The sequence below is a fragment of the Microcebus murinus genome, chromosome 7 (assembly GCF_040939455.1).
Source record: "Microcebus murinus isolate Inina chromosome 7, M.murinus_Inina_mat1.0, whole genome shotgun sequence".
Taxonomy (NCBI): domain Eukaryota; kingdom Metazoa; phylum Chordata; class Mammalia; order Primates; family Cheirogaleidae; genus Microcebus; species Microcebus murinus.
The window spans coordinates 70,076,477-70,095,112 of NC_134110.1; the positions used below are offsets into that span (position 1 = coordinate 70,076,477).

General features: G+C 38.4%; 1 protein-coding gene across 1 annotated transcript in view; it reads right to left on the reverse strand.

Moving 5' to 3' along the window:
* NECAB1 (N-terminal EF-hand calcium binding protein 1) overlaps nucleotides 1–18,636 on the reverse strand; it is a 149,316-nt gene that overhangs the window by 63,068 nt on the left and 67,612 nt on the right. Inside the window, exon 5 of the mRNA XM_012760724.3 lies at nucleotides 15,830–15,927. Within this exon, the coding sequence (XP_012616178.1) occupies nucleotides 15,830–15,927 (98 nt within the window). The remainder of the gene's footprint in view (nucleotides 1–15,829; nucleotides 15,928–18,636) is intronic.

The following is an 18,636-nucleotide window of genomic DNA, read 5'->3' on the forward strand; positions in this document are numbered from 1 at the left end:
TACAGTCAACAATAGTTAGGGTACGCTTTAAAATAACTAAAAGAGTGGAATTGGAATGTTCTTAACACAAAGAAATGATCGATGGTTGAGGTGATGGAGACCCCAATTACTCTGATCTGATTAACATGCATTGTATGCCTGTATTAAAACATCACATGAGGGGAGGATCAAGATGGCGGACAAGAAACACCGCCAGACAGAGTGTCTGCAGAAAAGACAGATTCTAGCAGAAATTAGAAAAAAGCAAGAAGGCGAGCATACAGTGGACGAGGCCGGAAGGAGGGGTACCTGAGACCCCAGGAGACTCCACGGGAGGAGGCTGCAGAGGAGAACTGGAAGCTGAGACTGCCGGAGCAGCCCAGAGACCAGAGGGAAGGGTAGGTGGATAAATCACCTTTCCCCTCCCCTGCATTTGGGACTGCTGGTGGGCTCCCCAGTGGGTGGAGAGACCTGCGGACACCAGCCCAGAGACCGCCGCCACCTGCCAACTGTGAGCCTGTAGCAGACGTGGCATCAGGTTCCCAACTTCCTCCGGGCACCTCCGTGTGCACAGACCCGAGCCGCGCGGCAGGCGCCATATTGCCTTCTCCTCCCCTCCGCCGACCCTACCCGAGGCTACCCAGAGAGAAAATACAGCCACCAGCTGTAGGCACCTCCAGGGAACGGGACCTTCCCGTTTGGGACCCTACACCTGACTCAGGGGAACTCAGACTGTGAGCTCCCTACCCGCCCGCCCTCCCAGGTGCTGCTGGCATCGTGTTCCCAGGAGAACGGTGCCGACTCAGAGGCTGAGAGACATAGACCCAGCTTGGGCTCCCTGTGGGTGAATTGGGACCGGAAATCCTATCCCCGGTGGGGATACAGTTTGAACTCTGGGACCCAGAGGTCGGACCTGCAGACCAGATCCCCTGCACCGAGGGCTAGCAGTGCCCAGGGCACAGAAGGGTTATACGTGAACAGCCTACGGAGGTGTGTGTGCCTCCAGGGGTGGATCGGCATCCTAGAGGGCAACCCTCCTCCCAGGAGGAGGCCGTGCGCCCAACCCAGGTGGCGTTCCTGTGCAGGGAACCTCCCCGCCGGCATCACAGTCTGGGGAGGCCTGGTGGCTTGTGGTCTGGCCTGCTGGCAGAGGCCCAGGAGTAGCTGCGGAGTTGGGGAGGGTGGAAAGAAGCGAGGCCCACTCCAGACTGCAGGTCTCAGACAGCCCCACCCCCACACACAGACTTTCTGGCTGAGCGGGACCATTCCAGCCCCGCCCTGACAGCTTTCCCTGGAAGCAGAGAACAGAACTTTGACCCCTGCTAACGGCATTGGTGGTGCCTGAGGGCAGGCTTACGCAACCCAGCTCCACCCAGAACCAGAGCTGATAACAGGACACAAAAACAACAGCATAGCCTGTTCCTCCAAGCAAGCGCCACCTACTGACAGGGACGGCATCCTGCACAGCCTTTTCATGGCACCCACTGACTTATAATATAGGGAGTGGTCGAATCTCACCCACAGACACCACCTAATGGCTCAGAAACTAAACAAGGTGTGTGAATACCCAAACAAAAACCTAAAGAAAAGAAACAACAACTGATCGACATGGGAAGAAATCAGCGAAGGAACTCAGTAAATATGAAGAATCAAATGGAAAACACACCCCCAAAGAGGAGCACCAGCCCCCTAGAAATGGACACCAACCCAAATCAGGCAACCAAATTGACAGAAGAGGAATTTCGTATGTGGATCATAAGAACACTCACCGACCTGTGACAAAACTCAATAACCAACACAAAGAAACCACAAAAAGCCTCCAGGACCTAGAAGAAAAGTTCACTAAAGAAATAGACACAATGAAGAAAAGTTTAACCGAACTCCTGGAAATGAAAAATCAATTCAGGGAACTATAAAATATAGTGGAAAGTCTCAAGAACAGGGTAGATCAAACAGAATAAAGAATCTCAGAGATTGAAGATAACACCCTCCAACTAAATAAAACCATCACAGAGATAGAGCAGAGAAACAAGAGAAAAGAGCAAAGCCTACAAGAGATGTGGGATTATGTGAAGAAACCTAATGTGAGGGTCATAGGGTTACCAGAAGGGGAAGAGGACAACACCCAAGGGTTGGACAAGCTATTTGAAGATATAATAGAGGAAAATTTCCCAGGCCTTGCTCAAAATCTCGGATACACTAGTTCAAGAAGCTCAGAGGACCCCTGGGAGATTCAATGCAAACAGGAAGATGTCACAACATGCAGTCATCAGACTCACCAAAATATCAACTAAAGAGACCCTTCTAAGAGCTATAAGACGAAAGAAGCAAGTGACATACAAGGGAAAGCCAATTCGAATAACACCAGACTTCTCTAATGAGACTTTACAAGCAAGGAGAGACTGGGGCCCCATTCTCACTCTTCTGAAACAAAACAATGCCCACCCTAGAATCTTTTTCCCTGCAAAACTAAGCTTCATATATGAAGGAGAAATAAAGACACTCTCAGACAAGCAAAGTCTCAGAGAATTCACCAAGACAAGACCAGCCCTACAAGAAGTACTCAAAACAGTGTCACGCACGGAACACCATAATAAAAACTCACAAATATAAAAACAACCAAAACCCAAAGATTAAAGGCCAGATAATACAATGGCTCAAGAGAGAAATCAAAGCAACAACATCCAACCCAACAGAATGAACAGTAATCTACCTTACCTATCAGTTCTCTCAATAAATGTGAATGGCTTAAACTCTCCACTCAAGAGACATAGGCTGGCTGAATGGATAAGAAAATACAGGCCAAGTCTATGCTGTCTTCAGGAAACACATCTAACCTGCAAGGATGCATATAGACTAAAAGTAAAAGGGTGGAGATCAGTATTCCAGGCAAGTGGAAGCCAAAAGAAGGCTGGCATGGCAGTTCTAATTTCAGACGATTTAGTTTTTAAACCAACAAAAGTAGTGAAAGACAAAGAGGGTCATTATATAATGGTGAAGGGCACACTTCAACAAGAAGAGATAACGATTTTAAATATATATGCACCCAACTTAGGTGCACCCAGTTTCATAAAGCAAACCTTACTGGATCTAAGCAAATGGATTAACAGCAACTCCATAATCACCGGAGATTTCAACACCCCACTGACGGCACGAGACAGATCCTCCAAACAGAAAATTAATAAAGAAATAATGGACTTAAACAAAACCCTGGAACAATTGGGTCTGACTGACATTTACAGGGCATTCTACCCAAAATCCACTGAATATACGTTCTTCTCATCAGCTCACGGGACATTCTCTAAGATTGACCATATCCTAGGACACAAAGAAAATCTCAAGAAATTTAAAAAAATAGAAATCATACCATGTATCTTCTCAGATCACAGTGGAATAAAAGTAGAAATCAACCCTAACAGAAACTCACATTTCTACACAAAAACATGGAAATTAAACAACCTCCTACTAAATGATTACTTCATAAATGAAGAAATCAAGATGGAAATAAAAAAATTCTATACTCCTACACTGCTGGTGGGACTGCAAATTAGTTCAACTTCTGTGGAAAGCAATATGGAGATTCCTTAAGATACAAGTGAATCTACCATTTGATCCAGCAATCCCATTGCTGGGCATCTACCCAAAAGATCCAATGACACTCTACAAAAAAGACACCTGCACTCGAATGTTTATAGCAGCACAATTCATAATTGCAAGGCTGTGGAAATAGCCCAAGTGCCCATCAATCCAAGAATGGATTAATAAAATGTGGTAAATGTATACCATGGAGTACTATTCAGCTCTAAGAAACAATGGTGATATAGCACATCTTATATTTTCCTGGTTAGAGCTGGAACCCATACTATTAAGTGAAGTTTCCCAAGAATGGAAAAACAAGCACCACATATACTCATCAGCAAATTGGTATTAACTGAACACCACCTAAGTGGACACATAGGTACTACAGTAATAGGGTATTGGGCAGGGGGGAGGGGGGCGGGTATATACATACATAATGAGTGAGATGTACACCATCTGGGGGATGGTCATGCTGGAGACTCAGACTTGTGGGGGGAGGGGGAAAATGGGCATTTATTGAAACCTTAAAATCTGTATCCCCATAATATGCCGAAATAAAAAACAAAAAACAACAACAACAAAAAAACATCACATGTACCCTATAATTATATACAACTAATATGTACCCATAATAATAAAAAATAAAACATTTTAAGAATAAAGGCCTCCTGGGGGAAGTGACATTTAAGTTAAGTCCTGTAGTATGACCAGGAATGCCACAGGACCAGCCAGATGAAGAGCAAGTAGACAGCTGGAGGAGCCCTGTGGATGACCCTGGAGGGCAGAGGAACATCATCCACAGAGAAGGACCCCTCTACGGCAAAGCTCCACTGGAAGAGGGAGACCGTGGGGACCTCAGGGAACCGTAAATGACAGAGTGTGGCTGGGACTGAGATCACATGGTAAGGACTGGCCAGTGGTGGGACTAGGGAGGTGGGCAGGGAAGGCTCAGATCTGGGGGGGCTTTGTGTGCTCTGGACAGAGTCTGGACTTTTTCCTGAGAGCGATGAGGAATCATTGTAAGGTCTTTAGGAAGATGAGGGAAAGTCCTATTTTTTGAAAAGATTTCTCATCTGCAGGGTGGAGCATGGTCTGCAGACAACAGTGGATGCAAAACATTGACAATTGAGTGTCTATGACAAGGAATCGCAGTGAGAGTCATGGTGGATCTGCCTAACATGGCCCAGACAGAGCGTGGAGAGAGAAGAGGACTGATGTGAGCAGTATTAAAGAGATGAAGTCATTAGGACTGGACCACAGGGGATAAAGGAAAGGGCAGATGGTGACAAAGATCTGAAGGGGACACAGGGGACATCCTTTCAAGTGGGTGATAATGATATGGGTTGTTTCTTTTTCATTAAAAATATTTCTTTATTGATATCATTTTAAGTGTATATATATTACAAAGGAAATTTGATAGGTGTGGTATTTAGTGATCCAGTGTTTTCTAAAATTATGGAAATCATGATGCTATCAAATGTTTATAATTAGGTAGTTATTACTGCTTATACTTTACTAAATTATAAATAAAGGCATATTTCTCTCCCACAATAGAGATAATACCTGTGAGTTAACTGCTTACTCACTTCGATTTTGTTTAATTGAAATACTGATATTTGGAATAATATAGAAAACCTACACGAACATGTGAGGAATAAAGAGTGATAAGCAATATATTTTGACATTCCTGAGAAAACCAAGAAAAATCCTTACCCAAATATTTTCTGAACATTTTACATAATTGCTATTTTGTTTGTTGTTGTTAGCCAAAAAATCTTGGCCTTTATCCATTATGTTAGATCACATGAAAATATACTTGAACAGGAAAACACTCAGTACTGAAAACCTTGACTTTGTGTTTCTTAATTCATTCTGTAACTGTTAACAAAAAAAGAATCAGATCAAGAATGACATTTTTAAAAATGAGAAAAATTCATAGTTCTAGTATATTTTTTTCTATGTGGTAATAAGTAATGCTTATTGAAAACAGTGAAAAACTTTCTAGAATTTTTTTAAAATACCTAGAATAGGGTATACATAAACAAAATGGCATAATATGCACAATAACTTTTCTTTCAGAACTTAAAGATCAATATTATCACTGGAATAAACATGTTCCTCATTTAGAGGTGACAAGAAACAAACAAGTGCATATGAGAGAAAGAAAGCTCTCCTAACTGACCTCCATGTGACCAACTCTATTTCTTTCGTTTGAAAGGATTACCACTAACAAGTCCTAAAATATTTTTTCTTTTCTGTCTACCCAACCACGACTTTTGTCATCTTCTAAAGAAATTGATAGAAACTATGGTACCTTTGTGCAAAGAAGGGCTAGAATTGACAGGGCATCAATTTGAGACTGCTGTCCACATCTTAGCTGCATGACCTTGAGTAAATTACCTAACATCTTTTTGGCCTCCATTTCTTCACACACCTACAGAGATAATTGCAGAACCTACTTAATAAAAGATTATGATAAAATATGATATTGTTAGGTAGATAGTGAGGGATTCTGGGTCTCCTAGGGACAAAAGTGGATGTTGTTGCCTTGGTGCAATTGCCCCACCCGGGAAGACAGACAAGGGTGGGCTCCAGGCCACCATCTTGGTCCTTCCCCACCCTAATCCTGCCCTGAGCTACTGCCATACCTGGAGGAGGAGGGAATACCCTACAAATCTGTCAATCAGAACTTAGCATGCCAGCTGCAAAAGAATGCAGAGACTCTCTAGCCACAAGCAGCATAGGTACCATAGAGTCCACAAATTGATCTAGAACAACCCACATGTGTAGAACGACCCATATGCAACTCCCAACTGTCCATTGACAGTGGTTCCATGGTGACATCTGAGCCACTAGGGAGGTACCAATCTGGGCACTATAAAACAAGATGCAGACCATAACCAGGCCCTTTTTGTGCCCTTCCTCTTGTTCTCCCTTTGCTGCGGCAATGAGTCTGGTCGTCATCTGTGGCGTATGTATCATGCTCTGTAAACCTACATCTTGCTCTTGCTCTATAATCCTATCTTTCTCTCCTCAATAAACCTCATTTTTGTGCTTCTCTTTGGTGCATCTGGTCATTTTTCTGCTATGAGCACGCTAAGAACTGACATTTCAGACTAAAACTTGACAATACTAAAGTAAAAGTGCCTAGCATTGTGCCTGGTAAACAGTAATGGCTCAAAAAATGTTAGCTATATTATTACATCATTATTACTATTATTTTGGTTTATAAAGTAAAGCTAAGCAGCCTCCTCAGTAGGAATTCAATCAAATAGAGTAATGACACATAGCCAGTATTCTGACACCCACGTGAACAACTAATGAAAACATTGCCTTCCAATAGTGTCAGAAGGTAGGCCGCTTGTAGGGCAATTGGTAAACCTAACAAGTATGATCTATAACAGAAATTTGAGCTGAAGTTCAACCAAGTCCAAAGAAACTCTAGGAGAGTTTCCTAGAGATCCTAGCCAATAACCTTATAGGGTTGTTAGAGCTATGTTCCACGTGTTATTATGCAATGGACAGATCACTGAATAAATCATTCCAAAGGGAACGTCCCACAACATCATGTGATCATGACTCTCTAGTCCTGTAGCCACATGGGAGGCACCTATAATATACTTTTGCACATGGTCATTTTCTTTGTGAAAGTACATTCTTTAGAGTATACTTATTTAAAAAATAAAAACTTTGGAAAAACTAATTAATTCTTGAGTAATACTTAGTATTTCTTGTTTGCCATGGAAAGGGAAAAGAACATGACAATAATTTATGCCTGTCAGATTTTGAGAAACACAACACAGACCAATTTTGAATTTTGCTCTCTGCACTGTTCCACTTTAGGCAAAAGAAATGAGTCATATCAAATTTAATTCTCATGACAAAAGGAATCACATGCTGCCCTGTGTACCCCCAGGAAGGTTTGCATGAACTTCTCTTTCCCTTACTAGCTTTTAGCATTTCAAAGATTGGTTATTCAGTAACAGGGCTGTAAGTTCACTCAGGCAACTGTAGTTCAGCACTTTATCCTCAGGCAAAATGAACTAGCTTTTCTGTTTAAGTACCATAGTGTACTTTGTACTCCTCACTTCATTACGCAGAAAATTAACTCCCAGTTTCTATTAGGAACATAAGAACATAAATCCAGCTAACGATTTAAGAAATGCAAATTTAAAAAGACCTCCACAAAGGAAATAAACAGCTATTCAAAATTATAGGTGCATGACACAAAACAAATGTCTCACCATAAAGTGATGACTAATAGGGACCCCTGTGGCTTTGGGGCACACCAGGGGTTCACTTGGGGCTTCTAACTGTCACAGCTTTTGCAATTTGTTGAGGTTTTTGTTTTTAATCTTCTTGAGTCAGGATTATTTTCAAGATCACTCTTTGGTATTTATACACTCATCCAAGAAACAGTAAATAAGGTGATATGTTGCAAACTGCAGTCAGCAAGACCTGACCCCATTCGCCCATAAACCTTATCCTCTTATTAACCTTCAAAACTATCTCCTTAAAGGTTCAAAGAAGGGTCATTATCTGTAGGCTATCCCATCCCCTTCTTTCTTTCTTAAAATTCTGCTCATTTTTTGAGGCTCACTTAAGTCTCACCTCCTCCCTAAAGTCTCATCTGACTACTTAGTGAGCACTAATCTCTCCCTTTTCTGAAGGTCAAGTTTATCTCTAGTATCTATCAATGCATTGGCTATTAATTAAATACGTTATTTGTTCACTGTTTTATTGTTTCTGTGTTTTTCCTTCTGATAAAAATACATAAACAATCTGCTAATGTTTGTATTTGTAGAATTTGTATTTGACCTTTTTTAAAGCTATGTTTAGTATTGCGGAAAATGATTGTGCTCCTCTAAGATACAAGATTCTAAACTGTAGAGTCACAATTTATATATTACTATTTATTAATAATTTATTTTTGCCTTATGGCATTGAAGTAGAATTTGAACAATAGGCATAAAGTATAACTTTCAAGTTCAGATCAGAAAAATGGAAGAGGAGGGGTCAAGAAGTTAAAGATTATGCACAGATTGGTCAATTTCTCTGGCAGACGGATAAGGTGGGTTGGTTCTCACAGTGACAGTGGATGTTAATGTTCAAGCTATAATATCAGCAAACGCAAGATAAATGGCACGCCACAGAGCAGCTACCCAAGATGATAGCTAACCTAGTTACCAAATATGTATACAAAAATCAATCATTTTTCAATATACCACCAACATTAAGTTAGGAACATGGAGAGGGAGGCCATTTATAAAAGCAACAAAAATATAAAATATGTATGAATTGACTTAACAAGAAATGTTTTGAACTCATATAAAGTATCACAAAAAATTTTTGATGAGACATAAAAATAAGCTTGAATAAATGGAAAATAATGTATGCACCTGCAAGAAAAGGATTAATATTACCAAGATGACAATTCTCTCAAAATTACTTTACAAATTTAATGAAAACCTAGTAAAAATTCCAACAAAATTTTTCTTTAGACTTGAAAAAAAAACAATTATAAAACTTTAGCAAATATGGCAAATGAAGGGAGAAAAATCTTCTTTTCTTAAGCTTCCCTTTTTTTATTTTAGAATATTATGGGGGTATAAACTCTTTGGTCACATAAATTGCCTTTGCACTGCCTAAGTCAAAGCTACAAGCGTGCCCATCCCCCAGACAGCACCCATGGCACACATTAGATGTGAATGTACCCATCCCCTCCTCCAAAATCCCAAGAGAAAAATCTTTAGTAAAGTATGGACTTTCACATTTTCAAATATACCTATGTATTTAAGAATTCAGATAGTGGATTCATGATGCTGGAAAGGACACTTTAACCGGGGGACAGGATAGAGAGCTCTGACACAAACACAAGGATGTTGTAATTAGTTATCCGATACCAAACATGGCATTTTAAGTGAGTGAATAAAGAATGAATTGTTCAAGTAATAGCACTGGAATAATCAGTTAGGTATTTGGAAAAAAATCAGTTGGACTCCTGTTGGTATGCTTTTGGGTCCTTTATACACCCAGAGCTCAGAAGGCCAATATGTTTGCTTATTGCTTTTAAGTACAGCAGCTTTCCTTTCAGATATATTTCGCTCTCCCAGTATGTAAAAGCTAAATATCCCTTGTTTGGCATGGCATGTAACTTTCCTTGTTTTCTAATTAAAATTTCATCTATTTCTCTGATGACATCAAACTGTATTAAAAAAATGTATGAACTTCCTGTCCTAGAACTTTGCTTATGTACCTTCATCTTTTCCTTTTATCATTTAATTATTTCAGCATTTAATTATAATCTACTTCTGCCTATAATTTCTTTAACATGTTTTTCCATATTGCACTGAGCTCCAGACACCTACTTTTCATTTGTTTAAAACAAAACTGAAAATAATTCTAACAGAAAAACTGGAAATCTCCATGCCTTTACTGACTCACAGCTAAACTCTGAAGATTTCAATTGTTTCAAAGACCAAAGCTATCTAACACCAGAAATGTTTTTGTGTCATGATACAAGTTAGAATTATATATTTATAATATATTCAGTATGGAACCACATAAACCTTAAAGAAAAAAATTTCTAAATGAGAATCATTTGATTTAAATCTATCTTTATGATTTATATAAATCAACTAACCACTTTTTGACTCAGTTTCCTCATTTTTGAAATGGGTATATTACTGTCTGTCTAACATTCCTCACTAGGATGTTAGGAAGAATAAATGAAATAATGTAGATTAAAGCATGTTGAAAACTCCAAGGCATTATATAAATGCTAGTTGGCATTTACTGTTATTCTTTGTCATATTTTTGGTCATAGGCACTGTGAAGGCTGGCAGAAGAATGATTAGGCTTTGTCTGGCAACTTAGCTTAGGGAAGTCAGGTCAGCCACCAAGAGTCTGGCGGCGCTACAGCAATGGCGAGAAAGAACCAATGACATGGTTGCCAGGTGGGTGCCAATTGAGTCCCGAGCCTGCCCATCCTTCACCATGAGCTTTTGTCCTCTCTCCTCCTAGGATATCCATCTTAGCCACCACCTTGATGATCTTTGCCTGAACTGATCACTCATACTTACTGTGGGAACCCTATCAGTACTTCAGAGTGGCCTCTTTTCACCTTTGAATTATCCCAAAAGTCATGCTCATGTGAATTAGAAGGGTTAGGTATCTCAACTCAGTTCTGTCCCCACTTGCCCAGTCATAGGTGATGGGTTCTCTGCTCAGGATTCCTGACTCTCTGAGTCAGCAGGTACTACCCAGTCCCTCAGCAGAACATGAGTCTTTTATGAGAGGACCATGTCCCTCATGACTTAACTGAGCAGCCTCTCCAAGGGCCTGGGGGTTCCCTTTTGCCAGGTACTGGGCAGAAGTCTGGCCAAGATTGCAAGGAGGATTCTAAGGCTTAAGTCTGACTCAGGGCTTCCCTTCTATTGGGCCAATTTGTGCTCTCAAAATATTAATACTTCTCTCCTATTTTCCATTCTCTTAGTGTCTACCTCCTCTTCCCTAAACACACTCAGATAGATCATTTCAAAGAACAAACGGGATGTCAAATAAGTTGTTTGGAAAACATTTTCTATTCTTGTTCTGAAATTCAAGAATAATTTTGTCATTTTATTTTTAATGAACATTTAAAGGATTATAGTGAAACTATAGTAAAGAATGAAAATCCTCGCCTGTTATAAGGCTAAGAAGCTCTTTTGCTACTCCACATATGGTATCACTTCAGCTCTGATATTTAGCCTGAAACAAGGGAAAATTTTAATGATAAATCCTACATCAAAGTGTAGTAATTAATGATATTTTCCCCAAATAGAAATTCTGTGACCTATTGCTATTTCATCTTTTATACAGTAAGACTCATAAATGAAAAGATTGTGATTTTTAATTAGAGAGAGAAAGAATACAGATGTCACAGACAGATCTGATAACAGGTAAGGAGAAGACAGAAGCCCAGCAGTGCTAGGACTCAAGCCTATTTTTTTCTTAAAATTATTAAAAACGTATTATAGGATGTATTTGTTTGAAAAATAACTTTTAGAAGAAGAATATATATATGTGTATGTATATATATATTTATATACACATACATTTTAATTTCAAAAATTTTCACAGCTGCACTCAGTAAGGTAACTATCAAAGCCTAAAGAATTATTTTAAGAACATCATTGTTCACTGTAGCTCATGATAATCTCCTTTTAAGCCTTATCAATAAATAGGGAATCCCATTTATGTTTACATAACACAGCACATGATGAATTTTAGCTGTAGCATCAGAATTCTACCTTTGCTTTTTGACATTACAAGCACTTCACATACTGATAATACAAGTTAGCTTATACCTACCCTGTAGAAAGAAGAAAAACAAATTGACAAGCCGAATATTTTTTTGTGAAATTCCAAAGTCAGACTGAGGGTTCTGGTTTTAGTTATCTTTGGGACTTTCAAATGGCCATTGGAATTTGACCTATGGTGTCTTAGCTCCAGAAAAACAAGCAAAGTAATCCATGTAACTCTTGAGAATCTGTCAAAAGGATGAAGTTAAGGGAGAAGGAGGAAGAAAGGAAAATAATGACAGGCTGTATCTGTCCCAAGTCACCTCCTGGAGTTTAAGTTAAGAAGCTAAAGCCCATTTTATCCATTCTCTGACACAGCAAACAGAGGTACTGCCAGTCAAGATAGATCACAAATGGCATATATTTCATTTTTCATAAAAGCCTGGAACAATCAGCCCTTCCTACTGAGACAGGACTTTTCATCTGGGTAAAAATATAGAGAGATTCGCACACAAAAATATGCTGGATTTCTTACCCAGAAGTGTTCATTATGCTAGACAGTAGGAGAAGATGTCAATTCAAGAGTGGCTTAAGAAACGTCAAAAACACCTGAATTTCACTTATCTTTGAGTTGTCATACACAGGGACCTTTTCTAATTTTATTTTTGACCATTTCTTCTTTTCTTTTTTGTTTTCCTTTCTTATTTTAAATCAGAGACCTTTTTTGATTAGGTAGTATCATAATATAAAGCAAATTCATTTTAAGGGTCAGTGCCAAGAAAAAGATTTTGTAACTTAAGAAATCACAATAACAGATTGACCTCAATTTCAATCCCACAATGCCTCATTGCATTAATACAGGGAAAAGGCCATGATTTTAGTGCACGTTTGTGAGAAAATACAGAAGATTATATATTTGCTTTTTCTTACTATTAGAGGGAATCTGAAAGGCTCTTAAATGAATTTAGGAACATTTTTTCTTTTAGGAGCAAAAGTATTTAGCTTTGGGTGCTGTATGAATGTTCATTTAATTAATTTATTTAATCCATCAATAATTTTTTTAGTATATTTTAATTTTCAGGTCCTGTGCTAGGCTCAGGGTATATATGGTGAGAAAAAAAATATTACATAGTTACTCACTCTGATAATTGCCAGCAAGGAAGAAATAAGATACTGTAATAGAAATAATCTTTTTTTTTTAGACTTTTTTTAAGATAGGGTAGTCAGAGAAGACCTTTCTGAGGCAATGGTGTTTAAGATGAAAATGAGGAGAAGCCAGCCCCACAAAGCAGAGATTTAAAAAAATAAACATGTCCAGAGAGAAGTTACTAAGGAATGAAGTTATTATGCAGCTTCCAAATATTACTGAAGAGGTCAAAAGAAAATGTGTTCTGATTCCACTTTTTTCTGTTTTCTTTGTTCTCTCTTTCTGGAATTTGTCATTTGGATATAGGACATCCTAGGCAATGCTCCAATTTTATTTTCTGTGTTGCTTTAGTTTTTGGAGACTTTCTAAACTTTATTTTTAAAAATTCTGTTGAGTCTTTATTTGTGCTCTCTTGTTTTAGTTTCCAAGAGCTCTTTCTTGTTCTCTGGTTGTCCACTGTTTGTCATCCTATTCTTGCTGCATGATGCAATACCTTCTCTTGTCTTTCCAAGGAGGTTAAGAATATTTTTGAAGTTTTCATCTTCCTGCATAATTCCCTCTTAACTCCTTCCTTCCCTCCTCCTTCCATTTTTTCTTTCCTTCCTTCCTTCTTCTTCTTTTTTGTTTTTGCTGTTGTTGTTGTCTTGGTCTTTGCTTTTCCTGTAAGAAGTTTGTCACACTTCATGGCTGACTATGCATATTTACTTTGCGTGTGGGTGGGCTAGGAACAAGCTGATTAGCATGCTCAGGGAGGAGAGAGGGATCTGGCTGGAATCTTAACACTAGAGAATCTTCAGGTCTTTTCTCTCTGGTATTGTTTATATTTCTCACAGACCACTCTCTTTGTGTGCCAGGAGGACATAGGCTCTTTGCCAAAGCTCTGGAGTTAAGTAAAGAAGAAAACTGGAGGTCTTTTCATTTACTATGTAAACTTTTACTTAATCCCTCAACTGATGCAACCCCAGGGCACAGAACTTCTCTTTTACCCTTTTCAGAAATAAATCTATGTTTTCTACTTGGGTTGTCAAAGAGATAGTTGCTCAGCTGGGTAGAGCAGAACAGGGGATCTGGGAATCTAACTGCTTCTCACACTGAATTACAACAGGCACCCTATTTTAGCCTTACCATTACTCCTGTTCTAGTGGCAACTAGTGCCACCATTCCTGAGCCTTTGCTTCTATGAGCAGAACTGGTGGCTTTCTGCTTTTCTCACTGTATGCCAAGTAGTTAAATGTCTCAAGTCTTCTGTCATCTACCACTTGTCCATCTGCTTTTCAGTTTCCAAATTCTGTTGCTATACCCTTCCCATTTAAAAAAATCTCATTTTAGCCTTTTTCATGAGGCTTCGGGAGCAAGCAGAATTCAATGGATGTATAAAATCTGTCTTTATCCAGAAATTCCACATATGCTTTAAAATTTATTTGTCATATATCTTATATGCTAAAATATCTTCTGTGATTCACTGACAATGGAAAATTTAACTCTCATTTCTCTTAATCTCTATATAGCAATCAATACTCTTGACCACTCCCTATGTCTTGCATTACTCTCTTCAACTTCTGGACACGACACTCCCCCAGCTCTCCTCTTATCTTCCTACCTACTACTTTTCAGACTCACTTGCTGGCTCTCTCTCCTGCACTCACCGTCAAAAGTAGAAGTTTCTTATGGCACAGTGTTAGGTCCTTTCCTCTTTTTACTTTTTATGCTCTCTCTAGATGATGTCATTCAAGTTCTTTGCCCAAGTGCTAACAATTCATAAATTTGTATCTCCAGTCTAGACCTCATCTCTAAGATCTAGATTGCTGTATGTCATGGTTTACCTGATGCTCCTTAAATGTCTCAAAGGCAAATAAGATTCAAAATGTGTAAAAGGAGAACTTTGGTTCTTACCTCCTCAAACTTGGTCCTCGTTTAGCATTTTGTCTATGTAGTGTCACTACCCACGTACATAAGCTAAAAACTAGAATTCATCCTGAGCACATTCTTCTCTCACCCTCCATAGGCAATCCCTCTTCAAGTTCTATGGACATAATTTCACATATATGTGCAGTTCATTTGCTTTTCTCCATGTTTTCTGCCAATATTCTCAAACACCAACATCTCTCAGCCAGACAAGTGAACTCATCTCCTCACTCATCTTTCTGATTCCATCCCCCTATATTCTCCACCCTAATCCTCAACTAATTCTTGCATGGTGTTTTGGAAAGACTGTATGAGTTTTCATATCTCTGCCTAAAATATTTGCTGATTTATCTGCATTTAAGAATCAGGCCTAAATCCTTAGCTTTGCTGACAATAGAGTGAAAGGCATGGCCCCTCCCTGCCACTCCTGTTCCATCTCACATCATGCCACTCTTTGGTTTCGTACCTTATCCTATTGTCCATCTTCATTTCCCTGAGTGTCACAGGCCTCTCCTGACACAGGGCCTTTGCACATGTTGTCCCCTGTGTTTCCTTCTTCAGACCTCCTTTATCTCTAAGTGCTCAGTGGTCATCTCCTCCAGCTTGAGCTAGGTGTCTCATCTTGTGCTTGTCTCTGTTGTGCTGTATTGGAATTGCTCAGTTACACACTTGTATCCCCATCAGACTAAGAGCTATTTGAACAACCAATGCCTCGTATCTTTGTCTTCTCAGCACAAAGCACAGTCCCTGGCACTTAGTGTTCATAATTATATTTTGGATGAATAAAATAATTCACTTAATATGAAGAAAAGTAAATTACCAGTGACAAAAAGGAATCAATACTTTTCTAATACATGAGGAAATAAGTATGATGCTCAAGAAAAGTATTTTTCAAAGAAGAGATTTTTATAGAAAATAAATATCAACATTTTCTTACTTTCTTTGTTTTGCCCATTGCCTTCAGGATGGAAAGATTTAGGTCTTCAAGTGCTGCTAGGACATTCTCATACTCGCCCAAGTGCTGAGAAAAATATTCTGAAAAGTGAAAATAATGAAATAAATTCATGTTTGAGTTTAGGCAATCATAAAACAAAAAAATCAACTGATGATTTATTCCATAAATAAGTAAAACAAATAAAATGTCAGCTATAAATGAAAACTGGAAGGTTTTCAAATGAGACTAAGGTGCCAATCTGTTCATTTCATTAAATAGAAAAAGAAAGAGAAACCTGGATGGTTAGTTACCATTATATCTTTGAGGAAATGTGCTTTCCTACAAAAATAAGAAAAAAATAAATAAATTTGGATCAACAAGACTGTTTCAATAAAAAAAGAATTGTTCTCGATGACATATTATTATAGATCTCACCAGCACAGTGATTTGGAAAAAAATTAAGTTCTATTTTACTGTTTCTTCCAGGAAACATTTAAGGAAGGTAAGCACTCTTCAAGGTTACAAGTCAGTGAGTCTGCAAAACACAAGTGAGGTATCCTATGGTACCTTTTATATAACTGCTCCTGTCATGGTCTAATTTTTTTTCAATAATTTGGGCAGAGTAAATGTCATGCCTATCATGTTGTTTTTAGTTGCTAGGAATAAATATGGATATTATGCTTAAAATGAAAAGTATAGAACATGGACTGATCCTAAACTACTAAAGTGAAATATAACAGAGATAAACGCAAAGTCTCATATTTACTTACAGAAATCTGTAGATTTCTATAATGAGAGCAATCTAGCCTAACAGAAATTTATATATTGAAAAGATATAGGACTTTCAGGTACTAAAACATCAATAGTCCTCACCATTCCTGTGAACTCATCTTTGGATGAACTAGAGTTTATTATTGTCTCTCCTTAATGTGCCATAAGTACTTGTAGAATTCAACTGAAATGGTAAATATAATCACATGTAAGCCACTTGAGATCACTGGGATACACTTCAGTATGTTTGATGGCAACTGCCTTGATTAATTTCTTTAATACCCCAGATGGAATTATTTGTTGACATTGATATTAATAACAAATGGAAAGTACCAGTGACTGATTTATTAGTCAATGTGCAGACTTTTTCTGGAAGAAAGAAAACACAGGTGAGCAATAAATCAATTCTAAATCATGGTTGTCAAAATACAGTCTGTGTACACACCGATTAAAAACAAGTGACATATTTTTAACAAAAAGCAAAATGCATTCCTTACCAATAGTGGTACAACTCATCTCTCATAAAGATTGCTTAGGAAGGAATTATTTTTGGAAGACAAATAGAAAGTAGATACTCCTTAAATACTTGCTTCAAAATAACATTTTAATCCTCGGTTATGATGTTGACTTTCTGATAGGGTTGACAAAGATTTCTGACCTTGTCTGTACAATTATTTGTAATAAACAAAGTCCCTGTGAACAACATTCTTCATCAGCCAGCAAGCAATGTGGCTGTAGAATATTCATAAGTTGGAAAAATAATCAACATCATAATTGAGTTCATACTAAGTTGAAGCAAAAAATGTAATAAAAATGCAAAAAAGTAAAGTTGTTTAGTTTTGTTTTTATACCTATACAAAGCCTCAAGGAAGATTGTAATAAGGGTTTTAAATGCAAGTAGACAGAAAGATATAAAGCGGAAACAAAAGAAATTTGGTGCTAAAAAATAAAAGCAGGTTTATTTAAAAAAGAAAAACAAGAGGTAAAGCCACCTTTTAAAATAAATACTTCATTCATAAACAATATATTTGGCTTAATCAGTAAGGTTCCTGGAGAGAATTTAAGTTGTCTTTTCCATTTTGAAATAGGATCTATGCAGGTACCTGCTGATAAAGCACATGGGAAAAACAATGACTAGAGGCTTCAGAGCTGACACCTATCCTGCCTTCATTCATTCTTTCTTTCCTTCATTTATCCATTTGTTCATCTCAACTCTCTAGTATGAAAACAAATCACTAGATAGCCAAGAAAATGACTGAGAAGGGAGAGAATTATAATACCCAAGCCCTGGATAGGAGCTTAAGTTGGAAATCTAAGCTTAAGGGTTATTTCGAGGTGATACAGCTGAGTGTCATGAAAGCTCTTTTATAACTTACTCATTGAGAGACGTGTGTCAGGCAGCCAAGGCAAGTAAGCTCCAAAAATCTCAAAGAAGGAAGTTAGAAGAAAAAGACAGAGACAGCTAACAAGACGAAAGGAGATAATTTGCCTCTACCTCATCATGCTGAGTGTTCATTTACTCATTCTATGACCTAAAATACATTTCTGCAGTGCCTTTCATATGTCAGCTGCTATAGCAGAAGCTTGGAATGCAAAGATGAAAAGACAGAACCTCTATCTTTAAAGAACCTGCAATCAGGTAGGGAAGATAAACATTCCAACAAACAAACAACTGCAGTACACATGATCATTGTTTAAGAGCCCAGGTACAAGGTGCAATCCAAATACAGAGCAAAGAATGCCCAAGTCTGTCTGGATAAGTCAGAGAGAATTTCACAGAAGAGACACCACCAATGGTTTGGTTAACAGACAACTAAGACTTAATGTGCTGGATAATCAGAGGGAAGGCATGGAAGCAGGTAATAACTTGTGTTTGCAGGAATATGTGTAGCTTAGCATTGCTAGGACATAAAGGACAGGGCATGGAAATATTTGAGGATGGGAGGCAGCAAGGAAGTAAAATGCTAAAAATCAGTGGTGAGAGAGGAAGCTAGATGTGTTAGAAACATTCCATGCTAGGTGCTCTGACTTTTATCCTC